The 13,846-nt window shown below is 45.7% G+C and overlaps 1 protein-coding gene across 4 annotated transcripts in view; it reads right to left on the bottom strand.

Moving 5' to 3' along the window:
• LOC137564232 (WAG22 antigen-like) overlaps positions 1-13,846 on the bottom strand; it is a 97,070-nt gene that overhangs the window by 43,597 nt on the left and 39,627 nt on the right. For 2 of the 4 annotated variants that reach the window (XM_068277830.1, XM_068277829.1), the window contains exons 2-4: positions 8,669-8,818; positions 7,456-7,544; positions 3,147-3,212 (exon numbers count right to left, since the gene is read on the bottom strand). In XM_068277830.1, the coding sequence (XP_068133931.1) occupies positions 3,147-3,212; positions 7,456-7,544; positions 8,669-8,717 (204 nt within the window). In that variant the 5' untranslated portion in view covers positions 8,718-8,818. The remainder of the gene's footprint in view (positions 1-3,146; positions 3,213-7,455; positions 7,545-8,668; positions 8,819-13,846) is intronic. The other 2 variants (XM_068277831.1, XM_068277832.1) reach the window with 1 other exon arrangement.

A 13,846-nucleotide genomic window follows, 5' to 3' on the forward strand; every position in this document is an offset into this window, starting at 1 on the left:
GGTGATTGGGTGCCCGCAAAGGGACAGGGGGTGATTGATGGGTGATTAGTGGGAGTTTAGAGGAGAGAACAGATGTAAACAATGCACTTGGGAGGTGATCTGACGGCGGGTCTGCGGGCGATCTGAGGGTGTGGGTGGGTGATCAGACGCCCGCAAGGGGCAGGGTTAGGGTCTGTTCTGATAGGTAGCAGTCACAGGTGGTGACAGGGGGTGATTGATTTGTGATTGACAGGTGATTGACAGGTGATTATAGGGGAGGATAGATGTATATAGTACACAGGGGGTGGGTCTGGGGAGGATCTGAGGGTGTGGGGGGGTGATCAGGAGCCCCCAGGGGGCAGTCAAGGGGTTAAGCTAAAACATAGCGTTGACAGATAGTGACAGGGAGTGATTGATGGATTATTAGGGGGGTGATTGGGTGCAAACAGGGGTCTGAGGGGGTGGGCAGGGGAGGGTCTGAGGGGTGCTGTGGGCGATCAGAGGGCAGGGGGGGGGGCAGATCAGTGTGTTTGGGTGCAGACTAGGGTGGCTGCAGCCTGCCCTGGTGGTCCCTCGATCACTGGGACCACCAGGGCAGGAGGCAGCCTGTATAATATGCTTTGTATACAATACAAAGCGTATTATACGCTTGTATTGCGGCAGATCAGGGGTTAACAACCCACCGGCGCTTCCGAACGGCCGGCGGGTTGACGTCACGGGTGGGCGGAGCCTATTGTCGGCGGATGCGCGCGCAACGAGCGTGCGATCCCCGGCAGCACAAAGCAGAATGACCCGCCGCCAATCGGCGTATTACGGACATTCTGTGAGCCACTTTGCTGCCGCCCATCGGCTGTGGGCGGTTGGCAAGGGGTTAAAAACTATTTTTGTTTGTATATTTAAAATTGATTTTCTCAAAAACTACAAGGTCTTTTTGAAAAATTCTTTTTTTTTTGTGTGCCCACTACCCTCTTTAACCTATGTAGCAGTTTTGATAGCAATAGCATGTATGGGGCTTTGCTATTGCAAAATCAGCACAAAATTATGCGTAAATTCATGCGTAATTACGAATGCTTACAAATGCATACAAAATTAATAACGCTTTTCCCCAAAAAATTCTCATTACTATTACGTTGCGTAAATGCGAATTATGATGCGTAATTACACATAGGCGTAATTTCTGCTTATCCCTATAGACATACTAATACAGAACTATGTGGAAAGGTGAGCAACGCACCCTAAGAATAAAACACAGAGACAACAGGAAACCAAATGCTGCAGAACATCTTAAAGTATAACAAATTAAAATGTAGGCGAAATGAATACTCACAAAGGGAGGTTGCAAAGAAAGCAACCAAGCACTGGAAGCAGGTGGAGATTAGTGTTGGGCGAACAGTGTTCGCCACTGTTCGGGTTCTGCAGAACATCACCCTGTTCGGGTGATGTTCGAGTTCGGCCGAACACCTCATGGTGTTCGGCCTTTTTAGTTCGGGTTCGCCCGAACAGCTCAATGCCCAGCCGAACAGGCCGAACAGGGCCCCTGTTCGGCCGAACAGGGCCCTGTTCGGCCGAATACTGCCCCCCTATGGGGTCGCAGGCATAAGGGGGGAGCATGCCCCGGTCACGGGGGGGGTCGGAAATTCCCCCCCACCCCCTCCGCTAGCGCTCCCCCCTCTGCCCGCTTCCCCATAAAAAAGTTTGATGAAAGTACCGGTGGCTGGCCTGGCAGTAGAGTGAGTGAGGAGGAGGAGTCCGGAGAGTGACGCGTTGAGGCTGGGCAGCGGGCGGTTCAGCGTTGTACCCTTGTGGTACTTCCGCCCTTTCTCTGACCTCACGTCCTCTGCATACGAGGGTACGCGTCACGCGTACCCTCGTATGCGTCATCACGTAGAGGACGTGAGGTCAGAGAAAGGGCGGAAGTACCACAAGGGTACAACGCTGAACCGCCCGCTGCCCGGCCTCAACGCGTCACTCTCCGGACTCCTCCTCCTCACTCACTCTACTGCCAGGCCAGCCACCGGTACTTTCATCAAACTTTTTTATGGGGAAGCGGGCAGAGGGGGGAGCGTTAGCGGAGGGGGTGGGGGGAATTTCCGACCCGCCCCCGCGACCGGGGCATGCTCCCCCCTTATGCCTGCGACCCCGTAGGGCCCCCAAAAGCGGGATGTTCGGGGAGTTCGGGGTTCGGGCCAAACATGCCGAACATCTGGCCCATGTTCGGCGAACGGACCCGAACCCGAACATCCAGGTGTTCGCCCAACACTAGTGGAGATGCACAAACCTGACTCAGACCCATAGAGAGTGGTGATGGTCGCACTCATGAAAAACAGCAGTAAGGTCCTGACATGTGGCATCAGCCATGTGGTGACCAGACTTAGCCCTCACAAGCACAAAGGGGGTAAGAGGCGCTCTGCGTCTGACTTATGAAACCCTTTGGCACTTTATTTGGCCTGACGCTGTAGGCAGAGACTTACAAAACGTGTTTCCTGTGCTTATTAAAAATGTATTATATTTTTTATAAATAAATTTGCTGTTAGTGAGGTAAGCCACCTCCTCTTTTTTTCTATTTTATTTGTTTTTAACTAGTTTTATACACGCCTGGGTGCCTCTTATCCCTTTTATACTAATACTAAACTTTTGTTTTGAGAAGGAAAAATTATCATTTTTTTGAAAAATAGAAGTATATGTAAGATTTTTGTCAATTGCCAAATCATCACAAAACATAGGTTAAAAAAAAAGAAAAAGGAAGAGGCGTGTCCGTGCTAGGCGTGTGGTGCTCTAAAGCCTGTACAGAAATGGAAACATTGTTGCCTAAAAATGACCATTAGTGATCATTTTAGGTGACAGTTTTAGGAAACGTCATTCTACAGACACTGCTGTGCTACAGCCAAGCAGACTCTTCTGCTCTTTGGAGAGGGTATAAGGGACAACAAACGAGAGGCACCAACCAATTGTAGTTGTTCATGCCAGGCAGCTTCTTCCTGTTGTGCTTATCCACATTTTGTTGGTATGAATAGGGTATGCCTTTAGAAATTGGAATATGAAGCTGGTATTAATAATATAGCTGACTGACCTATTCGGCAAATCTTTGGACTCTGTATCTCAGTAAGTACGGACGGTATATTCCAGAATGTATTACACTCACTTACGTTAAAAATTCATTTTCTTACCTTACTTCTGTCATAGGCATCCAGGAAGTTTATTAAGGCGTTAATGACTGGGATGCCATTGATTTTCTATTAAAAAGAAAAAAGAAAGAAATTTTATTTTGGAAATCATGTTGTTAAAGCCAGGGTCGGACTGGGACACCAAGGGCCCACCAAGGAAGTTTCAGCTTGGGCCCCCCCCCCCCTCTCCTCCCCCCCCCCCCCCATTTTGGGCTCACATACACATGTACTCTAGAAATTTTGCATGACTTTATGGTAGGGAATAGATTGTGAGCAATGCTGATGACAGTCTCCAATAGGGATATGTTTAAATGCGGCGCGTGCAGCGAAACTAAATGGGTGTCACCGCGCACTGAAACATCGGCATGGTCATGATGACGCTGTAGTGACGCTGTCCAATCACGCTCTCGCAGGAAGTCCTGCGAGAGCGTGATTGGACAGCGTCACTACAGCAGACAGACAGAGACCAGCAGGGCAGCAGCATGCGGACTCGGAGCGGAGCGGAGCTAGCATCAACTCTGTAGCTATTCTCCGCTCGCTGCTGGCTGCACTTCTGGAGGAGGGGGGTGCGCGGAAGGGGGGGCCCCTAGGTGAGGGAGGGGGGGACGCTTCCCCCCCTCCCCGCCGCTCTGTGCCCAATTCCTCCCCTTCCAAGCTGTGCCCCCCTCCCTCTTAGCTCTGGGGCCCCTAGGAGGAGGTACAGTCGGGGCCCACCGATGGGACCATCGGTGGTTCGGTGGCTCAGTCCGAGCCTGGTTAAAGCCCAACTAAGGCCTCTTGCACGCTACATGCGATTCTGATTTTTTTTATCTGATCCGATTTTTGATTCTGATTAAAAAACATACTGCATGCAGTGTGTTTTTTAATCGGAATCAAAAATCGGATCAGATAAGAAAAAATCTGAATCGCACGCAGTGTGCAAGAGGCCTCAAAGAGTTTTTTTGATTGTGGTAAGTATGCTTAGCATCCCACACAACTTGTGAAAATAAATAATTTACTGTACAGACACTCATCAGCTAAAACAGAAAAACCTGCCTAGTATCTCTTTAAGTTTTCTTGTAGTGTTTCTTTAATTTTTTTATATTATGTAGCCCTCTAGTAATGATTGGCTTGGCCACGTACCCCTACTGTGAGGAACATCGCCTTAAGTTCCCCTGGATGCATTTATATTTGTTAGGGACGTTAAACATGATTTACCATTGTTTTTGTCTCAACACTTACTATAATGGATTGTCTTTGCCAGGTTTAAGTACTTCCCTGGGCTTTCCTAACCTACCCCTGGGGAACACCTACCATATGGTGAGAACCTAGGGTATACAGAACAAAGGCATTAACAGAATTACCTGCAAGCTACTAAGAGGGGACTACACTGAACTTTTCCCCCAACACATCCAACAGATGCTCAAACAAATTCGGATCTAGGGAATTTAAAGGCCAAAGTAAACATGAACCATCAGACCTGGTCACCTTCTATTGCTCCACTATCCAGTTCTGAAACTCATGTTCCCATTGTATGTGTATGTGGACAGGAGACAGAATGGGCACTCTGACTGGTAAGGCAAGATGCCTTGTATTTTCTGGCACTCTTTTTTCATATCCAGCATCACATTTTTCAACAATTTGTGCTGCAATAGCTCTTCTGTCCCAAGAACCCCTCATTTCCCATTTCCCTGCACACCAAACTCTTTCCAATCCTGTGTCGTACTACATCCAACATTGGCATTTTGCTCTGTATGTCCAAATGTGCTAAGAAGATTCATGTTTGCTTGACTATAAAGGCCTGATCAGATGAAATAGCGTTAGATGGAAATTATACTTGTGACTGTTCATATTTTTTATGATAAGCAAATATAATTTTTAATATAAAAATCATGTACTCGATGCTCCAATTTAATGTGAGGTACCGTCAATCTATAATCACTGTTATAGAGGGGTTCAGACCCCACTATGCCTGATATAATGGTTGCAGTGGTTTAAAAGCTGGTTCTTTCACTAAGTTAGAGAACAGGGGTGTAGCTATAGCCATAGCAGCCATAGCAATTGCTATGGGACCCTGGAGCTGAGAGGGCCCAGGTGGTACTTGATGTTTTCATTATTAACTTTCTTTTTGTTTCTCCTCCCTCTCATTTTATCTCGGTGCCCATGGACTATATGCAGTGAAGATAGCATGAGAATGTAAACTGCCCAATTAACTCATATCCATAGGGTAGGGGCAGGCGGCATTGCTCTAGAGTGCCTGCATCTGATGGCCCTATGACATTTTTTGCTATAGGGCCCAATAATCTCTAGCTAAGCCACTATGTTAGTGATAACGCTAATGCAGAGCCAGATCAGGCAATATTAGGCAGTTGCCCAGGGCCTGGAGAGAGTCTAGGGGCCTGGTGGATGCTCACCCCCACCGCCAGGCAGTGGCGTACCTAGGGCATTTGGCACCCGGTGCTGGGTATTAAAAGACACCCCCCCCCCAAAATGTGCGTGGCCACAACCTGCGGCGTGCTTTGCGCGCCGAGGTAAAAAATGAGCGTGGTCATCACCGGATGAGGGCGAAGCTGTTATTTAAAGTATTAGCTAGTATAGTTGCCCCAGTATAGTTCCCCCCAGTATAGCTAATATAGTTGCCCCCAGTATAGCTAGTACAGTTTCCCCCAGTATAGCTGTCCCTAGTGAAGCTAGTATAGTTGCCCCCAATGAAGTTAGTATAGTTGCCCCAAGTATAGCTAGTATAGTTTCCCCCAGTATAGATGCCCCCAGTATAGCTAGTATAGTTGCCCCATTATAGCTAGTATAGTTTCCCCCAGTATAGATAGTATAGTTGCCCCCAGTATAGCTAGTATAGTTGCCCCCAGTATAGCTAATATAGTTGTCCCCAGTATAGCTAGTATAGTTGCCCCAGTATAGCTAGTATAGTTGCCCCCAGTATAGCTAGTATAGTTGCCCCCAGTATAGCTAGTATAGTTGCCCCAGTATAGCTAGTATAGTTGCCCCAATATAGCTAGTATAGTTGCCCCCAGTATAGCTAGTATAGTTGCCCCCAGTATAGCTAGTATAGTTGCCCCAGTATAGTTGCCCCCAGTATAGCTAGTATAGTTGCCCCCAGTATAGCTAGTTTAGTTGCCCCCAGTATAGCTAGTTTAGTTGCCCCCAGTATAGCTAGTTTAGTTGCCCCCAGTATACCTAGTACAGTTGCCCCAGTATAGATGCCCCAGGAGAGGGGAAGCAGCGCTAGAAGGAGGGGCAGTGGGGGCAGCGGTGGGGAGGGGGGACATATTCCCCCCCTCCCTCACCTGGGACCCTTCCTTCTGCCTCTCTCCCCCTCCATAGATTACCAGCGGCAAGTGAAGGGGTGGCAAGGAGGCATGCAGAGAATTACTCACCGCTTTCACGGTCCAATCGCCGGCAGCGTCATGTCGTCACAGATCTCCGCCTTCAATGCCGCCCACTGTGCTACCGCTAATCAGGAAGCACAGTGGGTGGCATTGAAGGCGGAGATCTGTGACGATATGACGCTGCCGGCGCTTGGAACGCTGACGTAGTGAGTAATTCTCTGCATGCCTCCTCGCCGCCCCTGCACTTGCCGCCGGTAATCTATGGAGGGGGAGAGAGGCAGAAGGAGGGGTCCCAGGTGAGGGAGGGGGGGGATATGTCCCCCCTCCCCACTGCTGCCCCCACTGCTCCAACTTCTAGCGCTGCTTCCCCCTCCTGCTCTGCTGCTGTGGGGGGTTGTGGCGACACCCCCCCTAGCCATCCGTCACCCGGTGCGCCACGCCCCCTGCACCCTATAGTAGGAACGCCACTGCCACCAGGTGATCATCAGCAGTGAGCAAAAGCTGCTATCTTGCCTAGGTAGGGCCCAGAGCCGGGACAAGGTCCTCCAGCACCCAAGGCTGAGACACCAAAATGCGCCCCCCCCATCCCTCCCACCCCAGCTGTCACACACTGAGTGCTATTAGACCAAGAGGGCCACAGGGCCCACAACCTCCCCAACACCTTAATATCTAGTTATCTGGCTTGCAGTCACTGCTATGTATCCCCTTTTCTTATTTCTTTCTGCTTAAAACACAATTAGGAATGATAGCTGAATGAATTCTGCGCCCCCTCCTACACTGCGCCCTGAGGCTGGAGCCTCTCCAGCCTATGCCTCGGCCCGGCCCTGGTAGGGCCCCATTTCATCCTAATCCTTTTCTGTGCTAAAGGCAAGATCCACGTAGGTAGGAGGTAGTTGCTTTTTTTTCTCAACAAAAGTAGAGTTTTACCTTTTTTTATTATTATTATTATTTATTTATTTTTTTACTTGACTATGCATTGGACTTACCACGGCATTCAGTAGAAAGGACCTTTCATTATTATTGCTTTGTCGACATTGAGAAGCACATGTCTCCATGCAGTTAGCTGCTGCTGTGCCTACAAGGAGAAGTTTTCAAAAAGTTACCGTAAATATTATTTACATGTGCACTATATATGAAGCATCCACTTATCCAATGCATTTTTTTTCAAACAGTATTTTAGACTCTAAACCAAGCTTGGCGCCAACTTGAACTGTAAATAAGCTTAAAGCAAACCTGAACTGAAAATTAAAAGTGAAAATAAACATATACACATCATGCTTCTTCTTATCAAACTCTTTCTCCTCTCCTACTGTAAGTACCATTTGTTCACTGTGATCAATGGAATTATCCATCCTCCATTTTAAAAATGGCAATTACTCTATAACAGCTTCCCGATCAGCACACTGTTAGACTATAATATCGCCCACATGAGTCATAGGGAAACATGGACATTACCTTGCACATCAGTTGTTCTTTCAGTTATAACTTCAGTTCTGACAAAATCTTGTCAGAACTGGAAGGAATTATTGTTAGAAGCAAATGGAGAGCTTCTGAGAGGAATCAATGGCGAGGTAAGTATGTAATATTTATTTGCAGGTGTATCATATGTTTATTTTAAATAATTTTACTCGGTTCAGGTTTCTTTTAAGAGATCATTAATTGTCTGAGTAGTAGGAATGGTAAATAGAACTTTCCCCAGTATCTCATATCTGTATTTTCAATTCAAGGGCTAAAGTTTTATCTTTGAAATGTAGACCACATCCAAGTCAATGTGCATACAATCTAGTTCATTCGGCTCCCAAAAAAGAAAAATAATGAGCCTTTGAACCACTCAGCACTATCTTCTCATCAGGACTCTTTGGCTTTACTAGCCTTATTAAAATTAATCTTTAAGCAGCCCACAATAAAGAAAAAAATATATACAATTTAATAACGTGCTCATTAAACTATATGTAATAAAGATATCCAGTTCAGTCATGAAACCTGCTTCATCTAATTTCCTTCACAGAAGCAGTCAACCTGGCAGCAGGAAGGCAGCGCTGTGTGCCAATCAGCTTCTACTGCCTTCTACAATAATGATTGTCTAACAGTGATTACAAAGCGCAATAACACATGCAGTTCTGACAGTAAGTACCTAAAAAAGTGACTATTGAATCTTCTATAATAAGCCATACAATAGCAATGCAAAACTTAACTTACTGAAGCAGCAGCTGATGGCAACCACCAATATGCACACAACGGTCTTCATGGTTGAAGGATGTATGTGGATTCCTATCAAACTGCTCCCCCATCTCACTCTATATATACCCCACTGGACAAGCAGCTCATCACTATTCCAGGAAGTAAAAGCTGAAACATTAGAAGTGTGATTAAGTTAATTGTAAATGTCTTGGTTATGATACTTCCATTGGTCATGGTCTGTACAAAGATGATTTCAAGAATATTTCCCTCTTAATTTTTAATCTCGTCTTGTGGAACTAATCAAAAAATGAATGAAAAGGTCAGACTAAATCCTAGAAGATCTGACATGTACTTGGGAGTGTGTACATGTTTTTCCCAGAAGCCTAGAGTTGCTAAAGGAAACCTGAAGGTGGATATGAAGCTACCATGGTGGCGTAGTGGTTAGCGCTCTCGCTTTACAGCGCTGGGTACCCGGTTCGAATCCCAGCCAGGTCAACATCTGCATGGAGTTTGTATGTTCTCCCCATGACTACGTGAGTTTCATCCGGGCACTCCGGTTTCCTCCCACATCACAAAAACATACATATAAGTAAATTGGCTTCCCCCTAAAAATTGGCCCTAGACTATGATATATACATTACTCGATACATACATAGACATATGACTATGGTAGGGATTAGATTATGAGCTCCTCTGAGGGACAGTTAGTGACAAGATAATATATGTACAGTGCTTCGGAAGATGTCAGCGCTATATTAATAATAATAATACATATCTGAGTCTGAAGTAGGTAATTTTGGTGCTAAAGGCACTGCAGAGGCTTGGGGGTGACCATAGGTGCTCCTACAAATATCATCTACAGGTAGAAATTTGGGCAACGGGGTGCTGGAGCTGCCTGCTATGCAAACTGCAGCTACAAATAGCATGCGCTCTCACCTCCAGTATATTTTTTATTTTAGCACCGGGAAAGGAAGGGGGGAGGGGTTAATGTTAGGTGTTAGCAAGGGGAGTTTGAAGGTTAGGCATCAGGAAGGGGGGTTGTTAGGTTAGGCCTGAGGAAGAGGGGTTTTAAGGGTGGGAAAGTGGGTCTTAAGGTTAGGCATCGGGGGGGGGGGGGGGGTTGGGATTAAGCATCAGCAGAAGGGTGGTTAGGCATTGGCAGGTGGGTGGTTAGGGTTAGGCATCGGAGGTGGGAGGGTTCTGTGTAGGGTTAGGTTAAGCTGTAGTAACATATTGGTAACATTTCTTGAAATGTTACCATCTGAATTATCACTGTAAAATAGAATAATATTGGTTAGTGTTACCAATATTCTATTTTTGGCTCTTTCCATGGTGCCCAAATTTCCTTGCACCTATATTTTGTGTACACGTCTAAGCCATATATTGGGGACAAGCATGCAACTGGTAGAGACGAGCCTCGCACATATGCTAGATGGTTGTCAGTCGAGGTGTCCAGTTTGGGCTGTCTCTGCCGATAATCTAGTGTATACATAGTGGCCCCCGCTCCTTCGCAAGGTGTCGCCACGAAATCCAGAGTTTCAGATAATTTCAGCCAAGTACAGAACCTGTGCTTTGATCTCCTCCTTACCAGTTTCGCTTTGTGTGCATGTCGTTCATGGCAACAGACTGCTAGCTAGAGTAGGGTACCGATGCTCTGTACAGCCCTCAGCCAGAAAACATTGCCCGCGGGATCCCTGCAGGTGACATTAATTGAGTGTGTGTCTGCAACTTAAAGAGGAACTCCAGTAAAAATAATGTAATGAACAAAAGTATTTAATTTTTACAATAATTATGTATAAATGATTTAGTCAGTCCTTGCCCATTGTAATATCTTTCTTCTCCCTGATTTACATTCTGACATTTATCACATGGTGACATTTTTACTGCTGGAAGGTGATGTCAGTGGAAACAGCTGCTGCTGGCTTTGTTGGCAGTTGGAAACAGCAGTTATTTGCTACAATGCAACAAGGCTCCCACAGTCCCTCATCACAATGGTCCTGACTTCACACTGTGGGAGGGGTTTCACCACAATATCAGCCATACAGAGCCCCTGCCCTGATGATCCATTTGAAAAAAGGAAAAGATTTCTCATAGGAAAGGGGGTATCAGCTACTGATTGGGATGAAGTTCAATCCTTGGTTACGGGTTCTCTTTAAGAATAAACTCAAACTATGAGGGACCCTGAATGCATCTAGCAGCAGTGAGAGGTTTTGTTTTAAATGCTCTACCTCACAATTTGTTTTCTTCATTTACTATCAATCATTCACTGCTTCTTTCAGTTGTTGCATAGGCATGTTCATATCTTCACATACACTGTATATCCTTCTTAGCTTCTGCTGCCATCTTCATCTTTTGACATCAATTTTTCCAATTATCAAGGATTTTTCCAAAGAATCCTTTCTTCTCATTATGTGACAAAAGTATTTGAGTTTAAATAGTAGAAACCAGATTTCTATGGAATAATCTGGCCTTATTTCTTTATGTTTACTGGTTGGATCTTATAGCAGTCCAGGGAACCCTCAGTAGCTTCCTCCACACCCACAATTCAAAACAAAAGCATAAATGTTTCTTCGCATGCCCTTATTTATAGTCTAACTTTCACAATCATATGTTTCTGCTGGGAACACCGTAGCTTTAACTAATGTTAAGCAGTAGACAAGCTTTGGCACTTTCTTGTTTAACATTCATGACTAGGCTCTTCAATTCTTCCTCAGTTTCAGTCAGAGTGCTATCATCGGCATATCTCAGATTGTTAATATTCCAGCTATTTTAATTCCAGCATGTGGCTCATCCAAACCAGCTTTTCGAATTACATGTTCAGCATCTACCATACGTTTCTGAATATAAGACACTGAAAAGTAGGACTATAAGACGCACCTAGATTTAGAGGGCCAAAAAATTACTAAACCAGGTGCGTCTATGGACAGGGGCATCTTATGGACCTTTTCCTCCCAGTGGAAGGTTGTGCAGTGGCTGCAGCCTGAAGACGGAGACTGGGGAGGAGGCGCATGGCAGCTGGGGTCCTGATGTGTAAAGAACGGCACCCTCGATGATCAGAGCGTAGAGTGTCCAGATGATCTGAGACGGAAGTGGAGAGGAGCGCAGCAGCAGGATCGGTAAGTGCTTCTCTGCGCACTCTGCACCATATATTCTGAATATCAGATGCACCAACTTTTTCCCTCAGTTTTGGGAAAGAAAAAGTCCATTTTTTATTTGGAAAAATATGGTAAGTTAAATAACGAGACAATATTCAACCTTGTTGCCCTCCTTTGACAATTGTGAACCAATCAGTTATGCCATACTCAGTTCTGTTGCTTCTTGGTTTGAATATAGATTCCTCAAAACACAAATGAGATGGCCTTGTATCTTCATTGCCATGAGAATCTGCCACAGTCTTCCATGATCTACACAGTCAAAAGCTTTAGAATAGTCAATAAAGCAAAAGTAGACATTCTCTGGAATTCCCTTGCTTTCTCTATTATTATGTCTGTTATTTTCTCTATTTGTCTATTATCAAGCTTTGACCAAAACTGAAACATACCATAGCCTCTCCAGCCTTGACCAAAACTGAAATATAGTATAGGCACTCCAGCCTAGACAAAAACTGAAATACACCACTTGGCTATAATGACCCATCAACATGTTCATTTTATCTCCGCTTTCTTCACATCCGTCTTTACAATGTAATAAATACTGTTTAATTTTGTCCACTCAGTATCCAGTTTCAAAATTATCCAGGAACTACACTAGAATACCAAAGTTCAAATTAAACACTTTTCTAAAGTTACCTTTGACACGTTCTATTTGCAACAAGTCAAATACACCTTAGCTTCATGTCCTGCCAAACAAAACATGTTAGCCAATGATATTTATTCCGGAGCTTTAGTGCAAAAACATTTTTCCAAGACGCGAGGAAGATTGCAAGAGCTTAGGATTAAATGTCATTCCCATGCGTAACAACACTCATAATGAAAAAGTAACACTTTTAGGAGCACCTAAAAAGAACTGCCCTAAATCCAACAAACCAGGCAAATCTCCTAAACCTAACAAACCCCATGGAAAACCTGGGAAGGGCCCTAATGGGGGAGGGGGTGGTTGGACCACAGAATCAGGGTCAGAAGTTAGTGGGGCAAAGGATGAAGCTACACCTAACACCGGTGAGAGTGGTGGTAATAGTTCTGGACCCAGTAAGAAGGGGGGAAATCACCCTTTAGGTGTAGGCAAAGAATGGGCGGGGGAGCTATAGGAGGACTACCCAATAATAGGAAACAGATACAGTGGAAGGGCCAGGAATAGTGGTTGATTTACACCCTGAAAGTACCAATAGTAAGGAGGAACAAGAACTGAGTCATTAATTTATCCTACGTAGTGCTGTCAAAGGACTGCCTTAGTGTGAGGATCCGGTTGGCTGCCTGCGCAGGCAGGCAGGCAGGCAGCCTTTTGACCACTGTTCAAGTCTGCATTCTGCAGGTCTCTAGAAGAGAGACCTTTTGTCAGTATTGCAGCTTGCTGCTGACGATTGGATACACTCGTTATGCAAATCCCCTACCTGCTTCCTTTGATGACTGGCAATATAAAGAGCTATGTTTCCCAGAGTCCTTTGCTGGTCATAAGGGTTAGTTCCTGTGAAACACTTGGTGGAGTGTCAGCCTTGCTCATCGTTGAAGAATAGCTTAGAGTAATTCCTGGAACTGCACTAGGCAGTTTCCCTAGTGCAGTTAGGATTGCATATCTGTTTTGTTTGTCTGTTGCGATTGTCCTGTCCCAGCGGTGGTCGACAGGAAATCGTTCTGTGTGTCTGGGTGCTAACCGGAACATCGGTTGTTACTGGTAGCCCCTTCTGATCTGTCTTGCCTGAATCGCACTCGCCTTGCGCTAGTGCTGTGGATCCTTCTGGTCTGCTACTCTCTTGCTGTACTTGGATCGCACTCCACTTGCGCTAGTGCTGTGGATCCTTCTGTCCTGTCTTCCTGGATCACACTAGCCTCTTGCGCTAGTGCTGTGGATCCTATCTCTGACTTGTTCCGGTTTTCGTGTATCTGTCTTGTCTGCTACGAACGCTTGCTGGAGGCTCGGTGAGGTAACCGTTAAGCAAGCGCTCGCGTCCTCTGTTTCATGTTTGTCTGTTGGTGGTTAGTTAGGCGTGCTTGTCTCTGTTGTGCTTATCACGCGGAGACCGCGCATAAACGCGTGCAC

The sequence above is a fragment of the Hyperolius riggenbachi genome, chromosome 3, assembly GCF_040937935.1.
Source record: "Hyperolius riggenbachi isolate aHypRig1 chromosome 3, aHypRig1.pri, whole genome shotgun sequence".
Taxonomy (NCBI): domain Eukaryota; kingdom Metazoa; phylum Chordata; class Amphibia; order Anura; family Hyperoliidae; genus Hyperolius; species Hyperolius riggenbachi.